This window comes from Desmodus rotundus, chromosome 3 (assembly GCF_022682495.2).
Source record: "Desmodus rotundus isolate HL8 chromosome 3, HLdesRot8A.1, whole genome shotgun sequence".
Lineage (NCBI taxonomy): Eukaryota > Metazoa > Chordata > Mammalia > Chiroptera > Phyllostomidae > Desmodus > Desmodus rotundus.
This window is the reverse complement of record NC_071389.1, coordinates 199,916,358-199,926,184: the sequence shown is the minus strand read 5'-3', so window position 1 is coordinate 199,926,184 and position 9,827 is coordinate 199,916,358. Positions and strand designations below refer to the sequence as shown.

At 57.4% G+C, this 9,827-nt stretch overlaps 1 protein-coding gene across 1 annotated transcript; it reads left to right on the top strand.

Annotated features, from left to right (window-relative positions):
- The first annotated feature begins 1,142 nt into the window (after window positions 1-1,142).
- Window positions 1,143-7,958, top strand: PKDREJ (polycystin family receptor for egg jelly). Its single transcript, XM_024579645.2, has one exon. The coding sequence runs from the start codon at window positions 1,143-1,145 to the stop codon at window positions 7,956-7,958; it is 6,816 nt and encodes a 2,271-aa protein (XP_024435413.2).
- Window positions 7,959-9,827: the final 1,869 nt, after the last annotated feature.

The window sequence follows — 9,827 nt, the reverse complement described above, 5'->3', positions numbered from 1 at the left end:
TGAAAAAAGATGCCATACAGACGGTTAGCATAACAGGGCCAGTGTGGCTATTTTACTGTATTTCCTTCGCCACCCCTCCCCCCAGCTTTACTGAGACGTAACTGGCGTACAGCGTGACCACTTTAATATCAGGTAAAATAGTCTCGAAGACCAAGATTACTCCCAGATAGAGACACTTCATAGTGATACAAGGGGCAATTCACCAGGAAGGCATAACCGCGAACGTGTGTGCCCCCGGTATATAGAGCCCCAAAATACATGAAGCCAAAATGGACGGAATTAAAAAATGAAATAGATAATTCCCTAGTCGTTATAGGAAAGTCCAACAACCCCTCTCAGCACTTCATAGAACTAGACACAAAATTCAAACACAGATCTCAGCCACCCCCCACACACTCGACCCCGTTGGCAGACGTGGGACGGCCCACCCCAGCAGCAGAACGCCACTTCCACGAGCACACGGAATGCACACGGAGGCAGACCTCACCGTGGGCTGGCGAACAAGTGTCCAGGCATGTGCAGGGGTGAAAACCAGACAGCATCTATTCTCTGACCACCACGGAATTCAGTTAGAACTCAATGACCGTAAGAGTTTCAGGGAAACTGCAAATGTCCGGCAATTTACACACTCCTAATTCATGGATCCAAACCGGAACCCAAGGGGAAAGTAGAAACACTTTTCACTGAAGGACAAAACGCGGCAAACAGGCGGGATGCAGGTCAGCGCGGCTGGCAGGAAAGCCACCGCAGTCAACGCCTGTCTTAGAAAAGAGAAGTTTAAACGTCAGCGACTCGGGGTGTCACATGAAGAAAGGAGAAAAAGGAAAGCAGAACAAGAGACCCAAAGGCAGAGCGCCCTGTGTGCTCGGGAGCTCACAGCCCCTCTTGACTCCGGTTAAGGGGTCTTCTCAGTGGGTCAGGAAACGGGGCCACAGTAACCCCACAAGCACGTCCTGATCCGGGGCCTAACGGGTGGGAACGGGCCGGGGCGCCCGAAGCCTCGGCTCCACTCGCTGCTCCAGGAACCCCCGCACCCCCCACCCCGTGACCCCGCCGCCCCGTGGCCACCGCGGCCCGCGCCTCTGGGCCGTTGACCCACCCACAACCTCTGCGCGCCTCTCGGCTCCCCGGTGGCAGGCGCTATGTGGCCCGGGCCCACGCTTCTCCTGCTCCTGGGCCTGGACCTGGGCTTCCGCAGCCTCCCTCCGCCCCCGGCTCCTGGAAGGGCCGGGGCCATCGTCTCCGCCCCGGTCTCTCCGGCAGGCGCCGCGGCCCACGGCTCTCCACCCGAGGCCAGACCCCGAGACCCGCCAGGGGGAGAGGCGGCCGCGCCGCGCTCAGCCCGGGGCGCCCCGGGCCTCGGTTGGCTAAGCGGCCACACTCACCTCAGCCTGCGACCACGCATGGCTCTGGGCCGCGGCATCACCCTGAGCGGTGGCCGCGGCCTCTGCTTCTCCCACAGCTCTTTGCCGGGGGCGCAGCGGCCCTGCCTGCACGTGCGCGTCCTGCTCCGTGCGCCGCGCGCACGCCGCGCCACGCCCACACACGTGGGCCTTCACCTGTCTGTGCCCCGAGGCCCGCTGTCCCTGCAGTGGCTCGCCCCCCTGCGGCGCTCACTTGGGCCTCTGGAATGGACCTTCCACGTCGGGCTGGTCAGCCCCACCGACGCCTCCTCCGCCTCTGGCTTGGCCCCCCGCTCCACTCCACCCGGTGGCCGTCTCCCCTACACGGGCTTCGTGGCCCAAACCGAGTGTCCTACAGACGGGCTCAGGCCTGTTGTTTTAGAAGCTGTCAACTGGGACAATCCCCAAGCCATGGAGTCTTCCGTGTCCTGTCAGCTGTCAAGACAGGTACTCTGCGTTATCAGACAGGTCCAGATCAACAGGGATAAAGGCGGTGTTCCCCTGGTGTTCACCAGGAAGATGGACATTTCCATGAATGCCACCATCGCTTACGACTGCCCGTCGGCTCAGTTCAAGCAAGTGACCTGGGAGGTCTTTTCCGTGCCGTCCCTCTGGGACGAGCCGGACTGGTCCAACCCTCTGCTGGTTCCGAAGCTCCAGTCGCGGCAAGCGTTGTCCCTGGACATCCTGAACGGCACCCTGCCTCTGGGGGTGTACGTGATCGCGGTCTTTCTGAATCTGGTGAGACCTGGGGACACGTTGAAAGGCTCCGATCACGTCTATGTCACCGTTGTGAGAAGTCCCCTGAAGGCGGTTATTCTTGGGGATTCCCACGTGACAGTTGGCTTCGCGGAGGAGCTGGTTCTGAATGGATCGGCGTCCTCTGACCCCGACGTGGACGACTCCCTGCAGGGGCTCCAGTTTTCCTGGTACTGTACCACGAACCCGGGAAGCTACAACGGAGAGCAAATAGAAGTGGTGAGCAAGGAAGTGTGTCTCCCGGAGCTGCGGGACCTGAGGTGGGCCAGGGCCTCCAGCCCGGCCCTGACGCTGCCGCCACGGACACTTAAAGGCGGCCAAGTGTACTTTTTCAGAATGGTGATCCGGAAGAGAGACAGAACGGCCTTTTCCGATAAAAGGGTCCACGTGCTCCAGGGGCCGACGCCGGTAGCCGACGTCGTGTGCACTGAAAACTGTGACCCGGTTCTGGTGACATCGCACAGGTTTTCCCTGTTTCTGAAATGCACAGGGTGCACAGTAAGCCGTGATGTCTACACGTGGTCCATTCTGTCACCTTCAGGGGACGAGGTGGCCTTTGATTGGACGGGGCAAACTTCCACAGACAGGAATAGCGATTATTTGTCTGTAAAAGCTTTCGCTTTTAGGGACTTTGTGGAAGCTGAGTTTTCAGTTTCTTTAGCTCTAGCGGCTTGGAGTGGCGTCAGCTTGGTCCTCAGGTACCCCTTTGTTATTAACCGTGAGCCTGAAATCGGAGATTGCAAAATTAATCCAGCTAGCGGAATGGCACTTTATACTAAGTTCGTTGTGCAATGTAGAGATTTCAAGGACCGGAACACCCCTCTCACATACAAGATGATAGTGTCCGATCTGCACGGCTTTGGCGAAATCAGCTCTTTGAAAGAGAACACCCTGGGGCCCATCCTGTACCTGGGCAGCGAGCCCACGTCACCCGCTTCCTTTCTTCCCATCGGTGTGCTGGCCAGCCAGTACGCCGTGAAGATCTTTGTCCAGGTGTATGACTCTCTGGGAGCGTTCTCTCAGGTGACCTTGCATGCCACCGTCCAAGCTCCTACGGACAAACACTCGCCGGAGACGGTGATGCACCACTTACTCAATTTCACCATGGGACAGGGCTCAGCCCTGTCTACTTTGCTCCGAAAGCAGGACTTCCTGCCCGCAGGCTACTTAATGTACATAGTAGCCTCCGTGTTGAATAGCATGAAAACCAAAGCCGCTCTGCACGCAGACAAAGCCAGACTCCGGGAGCACCTCGTCAACGCATCTTTCACCCTCCCCGTGGGCGCTCTGGTGGAGGTCAGCCAGCTAGTCACGGTCATCGCGAAGTTAACCCAGAAAAGGTCCGAATTCACTAGCGTTGCTCAGAAACTTGCCACAGCGAGGGTCTGGCAAGCAAATCAAGCCCTGCAGCAGCACCAGCGGAACAAGAAAGACTTCCCCTCTGAGCAAATAGACATCGTGAGCACTGGAACGTTAACGAGCTTGTCCAACATCCTGACGATGAGTACTCGCTACGAAGTGTTTGCCGACCCCTTCTACGTGATGCAGTCTCTGGCAGACACGGTTCTGGCCGGGAAAGTGCCGGGAAATGACACCGTCGCAATGAAGACCCCGAGCTTCAACATGTACGTCAGGAAAATGGAGAAGTGGCTGGTCAGCAACGTCTTAGGTGACGAGGAACACGGTCGGAACTGGTTCCGTACCACGCTCAATGTGAGCAGCGCCCCCAGTTTGTCTGCAGACGCGCCCATTTCTATGATGTTTTGTGAGTTTGCAGGTGACCCCTTTCCTTGGTTGAACGACCAGGAGAGCATTTCGGCAGATGTGGTCGGCTTCAGAATGACAGGGACCGCGGCGAGTGGAGACGTGCTCGAGGTCGCACCAGAGGTGGTGGACGTGTACCTAGGCAGGAAAGACTTGAGCTCCGCAGCCTTTCAGCTCACAGTGGGCCCTGACAACGAGCCGAGCAAGGCGGACGAGGCCTCGAGAAGGACGACAGGGGCGTTCCGCTTCACAGTGGACAGCAGAGCAGGGAAGGAGCTGTTGGTTCACATCGTGACGGAAGTGACCGTGCTGTTCACCGTGTCTGTGTACACCGGGGGTCAGATCACCCCTACGGCTTTGGTTGCCACCTTCCTGGTGCCCCATGACATCCCTCCGGTGGCCAACCAGAGTGGCCTGTTTGACCCGGCCTGTGCGGTCCAGATGGCCCGCGTGGTCTGCCTCCCGCTGTCGCTGCTGCAGGCCATCGCTCAGCGAGGCCACTCCTCCGAGAGCTCCGTGGTCGTGGTTCTGCAGGCGCCTCATTTTGTCATGAAGCCCACCGACAAGCTGGTGAGAATCTCGCTCTTCAGCGTTCACTGCTTGGACATGCACGGGATCCAGAGTGACTGGAGAGAAGACGCCTGTGTGCTCCGGGAGAAGACCACCTGGGACAGAGTGCACTGTGCCTGCAGGGGCGCGCGGAGGGCCCGGCGGCAGCTGGACGCCATAAAGCTGGCCAACGTGCACCTGCACGTCCGGTATTTCACGGCCAAGGTGATTGTGGTCCCCAACCCTGTAGATCTACGGTTAGAGGTCATCAAGAAGGTTGGCCAAAACCCCGTGACCCTCTTCACCGTGCTCTGCGTCATGCTCACGTACGTGGTCCTCGCCTTCTGGGCGCTGCACAGAGACGAGACGGACCAGCTTCTTCGGGACCACGTGATAGTTCTGCCTGATAACGACCCTTACGACGACGTATGTTACCTCGTCACTATTTTTACAGGAAGCCGCTGTGGGTCGGGGACCAGGGCCAATGTCTTCGTCCAGCTTAGGGGGACAGAAGGTGCCAGCGATGTGCATTGTTTAAGCCACCCGCATCTTAAAACTCTCTACCGAGGGAGCATCAACACCTTCCTGCTAACGACAAGGAGCGACCTGGGGGACATCCGGGCCATCCGCGTGTGGCACAACAATGAAGGCAAAGCCCCCAGCTGGTATTTGAGTCGAATCAAAGTGGAGAATCTGTTCAGCAGACACATCTGGCTGGTCATGTGTCGGGAGTGGCTTTCTATCGACACCTCTCTGGACAGGACGTTTGATGTCACCGAGCCCGACATGCCTCTGAAGAGGGTGGACTTCTTCCTGATAGACACGACCACGAAGCTGGGGAAGACACACATGTGGTTCTCCATCTTCACTGGTGTCATCAGCAAAGGCTTCAGCCGCCTCCAGAGGCTGTCCTGCTGCCTGGCGATGCTGCTGGCCTCCCTGGTGTGCAACATCATGTTCTTCAACCTGGACGCAGAGACGGGCGCGGGGCCCAAGGGGGACCGGTACATGCGGTCGATGGTCATAGGGTTGGAGAGCGCCGTGATCACCCTCCCCGTGCAGGTGACCATCACCGGCTTGTTCACCTATTCCCAGAGGCCACCCCAGGTGAGCCTAAATGAGGTGTCTCCTCACAAGCACCCCGTGATGGCGGCAGAAGCTGGGCACTGGGAGGACCGTTTGGAAAAGTGGCACGCTCAGGAAGCCGCCGAGCAGCCTCCCCCCAGGAGAGGTCCTGGGTTCAGGAAGTCGTTTGTCAAGGTGGCCTCGAAAGTGGGGCGCCGGCTTAAGAAAGCAGAAAGAAAGGTCCCACACACCCTCGGGACGAATACAAACGACGATAACAAGAACGTAAATGACAGTCCAGGGGCTCCCCCTGAACAGCCGCCTTCCCCAGAGCACCCTCCGCCCCTCGCCAACAAGCCCAGGATCGTGCTGCCTGGATGGTGCGTCTACGTGGGGTGGCTCCTGGTCTTCGCCACTTCGGGCGTGTCCTCGTTCTTCATTGTGCTCTACGGCCTCACTTACGGCTACGACACGTCCGTGGAATGGCTGTTTGCGTCCTTTTGCTCGTTCTGCCAGTCTGTCTTTGTGGTGCAGCCGTGTAAAATTATATTCTTGACGAGCATCCAGTCGAACAGGCCCAAGTACTGCAAAAACCTTTCATGGGTCAGCAACTACCGCTACACGGAGATCCAGCTGCAGGACATCAGGCTGCCCCCCGACAAGACGCAGGAGCGACACGAGCTCGTTGCCCGCCTCCGAGACACGGCGATGTACCAGCCTCTCACAGAGGATGAAATCAGGATATTCCAAAGGAAGAAGAGCACCAAGAGGCGCGCTCTGCTGCTCCTGACTTGCGTTCTAACTCACGTCATCTTCCTCGCCCTTCTGCTGTGCCTCGCCGCCCTCCTCCGCCGCGACGACAGCTTCTACTATAACCAGTTCATTCGCCGTCAGTTCTCTGAGGGTCTTGCTGCAGTGACCAAGCTGGATGACATCTATCGGTGGCTTGGCAGCGTGTTGTTGCCTTTGTTCCACAACGACCTGAATCCCACGTTTCTTCCTGACAGCTCCTCTCAAATCCTCGGCCTCCCACTGATGAGGCAAGTAAGGGCAAAACCTGCTGAAAAGGCCTGTCCGCCCGCCCGAAGCTTTGTGCCAAACAGCATCAAAGGGGAAATTCACTGTCACCCCACATACGGCACCCATCCAGAAGACACAGAAAACTACACCCAGTTTTGGAAGAAGGTTAATAAGCGGACGACGGACAAGAACACCCAAGGGTTTACCTATAAGCCTCCAGAAAGGAGGTGGGTGTATTATTCCTACGGACGTCTTCACACCTATGGGTCCGGGGGGTATGCTTTCTATTTTTTCCCAGACCAGCAGCAGTTTAACTCCACGCTGAGGCTCCAGGACCTCCAAAGCAGCCACTGGCTGGATGAGAAAACATGGGCTGTGATTCTGGACCTGACCACCTTCAACCCGGACGCCGGTCTGTTCTGCAGCGTCTCGGTCATGTTCGAGGTCTCTCCGTTAGGCGTCGTGAACACCAGCGTGTCCGTGCACTCCTTCTCCCTGGACGATTTCAGCAGGAGTCCGCCGGCAGGACTCGCTTTGCACGCGGCCATCCTCGTGTGCTTCTTGGTCTATGTGGTGCACGAGGGCTACACCGTCTGGCAGGAGAGGGCCTCCTACCTGACACACGCGTGCAACTGGCTCAGCCTCGCCCTGAAGTGCACCTTCGCTGTGCTGATTGTGCTGTTTTTCCACAAACATGTCCTGGCCGCTGGCGTCATGCAGCTGTACTCATCGAACTCCAGGGATTTCGTGCCCTTCCACGCCGTTTCTCAAGCGGACCACGTCATGGGGATCGCTTTGGGTTTCCTGCTGTTCCTGACCATTTTGAAGACCCTCGGGTATTGCAGATTCTTTTACAGCGTGCGCCTGGCTCAGAGGGCCATCCATACCGCCCTGCCTGCCATCTGCCACGTGGCGCTCATGCTGTCCCTGTGTGTCTTCGTGTACGTGGCTTTTGGATGCCTGGTGTTCGGTCAGCATGAATGGAACTACAGTCGCGTGTTCCACGCCACTCAGACAGTGTTCTCCTACTGCCTTTCAGCTTTTGAGAACGTAGACTTTTCCCAGAACAGGGCCCTTGGGGCCCTGTTCCTCTCCTCGTTTATACTGCTGATGATCTGCATGCTGATCAACTTGTTTCGGGCCACGATCCTGTTTGCCCAAGAGGAAATGACGCAGCCCGTGTATGAGGAACCATCAGACGAAGCGGAAGCAATGGCCTACTTGTGCGGCAAACTCAGAACGGTGTTTGGCTTCCTGTCCTTCCGATCCAAGGCCCGAGACAAACCCACGTTCTTCATGGACATGCTCTATGGGCGGCCGGAGAAGCACAACCGCCGCTACCTGGGGCTGAAGACCAGAAACATTAACGAGAGGAAGATGGTGTACCTCGTGGTGTGACTGTGACAGTTCCCAGAGATGAAGGCGAGGGTCTCCCAGCAGATGTTCAGTTTAGTGGCTCCAGACCAGTGTCCTGCACCTGCATGCCCTACATTTGCAAGTATTCCCACTAGGAAAAGAGGGAGTGACCAGCAGTGCCCCGGGGGGAGGAGCTGACAGCCCCTGCTTCCTGGGATGAGCTCTCTTTCCGGGGAGTTAGGTGTCTTTGGAGCCTGCAGCAGTTTAGCAGGTTAGAGACACAGTGGGAGTTCTTTTCAGAGACCAGAACTTCCCTGACCCATGTCCCCTCCACCAGCCTCCCCCTGCCCCGCCCCACCAGATTCCAACAGGTCCAGGGCCTGAGGGGCCTGTGGGGACTTCCAGGACTTGTCCTGGATTTGGAATTAATTCAGGGATGAGAATGGTGGTCAGAAGTCTGAAGCTTCCCATCTACTCCCTAAGGCTCCTTCAAGTCAAAGATGTAAACTGTAATACTAGCTTTCTGGCCGTGACACTAAGTTTTTGTCAGACAACAGACAACAAGGTGCTGTGTGCGGGTTCACTTTGAAAGACAGTAACCGTTCTCTAGGTTGGACCTAGCAACATATACACCCAGAGTTTGGACTTCTGGTTGTTTGTGGCCCAGTGGGTTGTTACTGAATAATAAAGAAAATGTGGTTTGTTGTTTAAGAGAAACATGGGCTGGCAGCTGTTTTATTTTCCCTCCAAAGCCTGCTCATGTTTGCGGATGCTGTATCAGAATTAAATGTGAGACTTCTGAGGGACACACCATGACTTCTGCACCAGGGGCATCTACACAGGGCTCCTGCCCCGGAAGTCAGGGCCGGGAACACAGGACAGCAACGTCAGCCTGGCGACTGGCCGCTTGGTCCCAGGGGTTGGTTACTCAACGAGGCGGCCCTGTAATCTTAGCAGGCACACGCTTTCGGTGTTGTACATTCTACAAGTTCAGATAAATACAAGGTTATATGCTCTGCCATTATAGTATCATAGAGTATTTTCACTGCCCTGAAAATCCTCTGTGCTTTGAATTGAACCACAGAATATCACCCCTGTAAGCACAGTTGGGGTCATATTTTTCTAGTAACAAAAGCAATGTGCTTGCTTGGGGGCCCAGGCCCAAGAACAGTTCATTCCCAGCATTACTAACATGCTTGGTATAATCCGTATTTCTCACTTCCCCGGAGGAAAAAGCAGGGAGGGTGCACAGTGGAGGCCACCGCAGATGTAGGGGACAGCCTGCTCGGGGCTGGGGTAGCGGAGCCTGGGAGCCAGGAGAACCTTTGGAAGCTGGTGGGGCCCTGGGGCAAGCAAGGCCAGTGAGGTTGAAGGATGGTGGGGCCCAGATCCAGATGGGCGCTTTAGGGTTTGGAGGAGCAGGGTGACGTGTCGCAAGTGCACAGAGCTTTACAAAGGTCCCAGGAAAGGACAGGGCTCGTGTAGAACGCAGCTTCTCTGCTGAGTTAAGGGGCACCGTGGGCCCTGCCTGCGACCCAGGGGGCTCCCGTCCTAATGGCGGACATGTAGCTAGCGCACTAAGAGCAGGACATTCCAGCCCAAGGCGCGAAAAGCGAGACCAAGCGGGGTTCTGCAGAGCTCGGGGGAAAAGAAGCCGAGAATCTTAGCGCAGCCCGAACAGCGGGCCAAGTAGGGGCGCCCTCGGGCCAAAGCAGGGTCAGTAACCGCACAGGAGATGCACCCCCAAAAGCCCCGCACCAGAGGAGGCGGAAACCAAGCCCGAACTTCGTCCCGCGACGCGCATGCGCCCAGGGTGACCGGGCGGGTGGGGGGAGAGGGGATGGCGCGCGGGGGGGGGGAGAGGGGGTGGCGCGCACGCGCCTTCTAACGCCAGGGGGCGGGGCCGCGCAC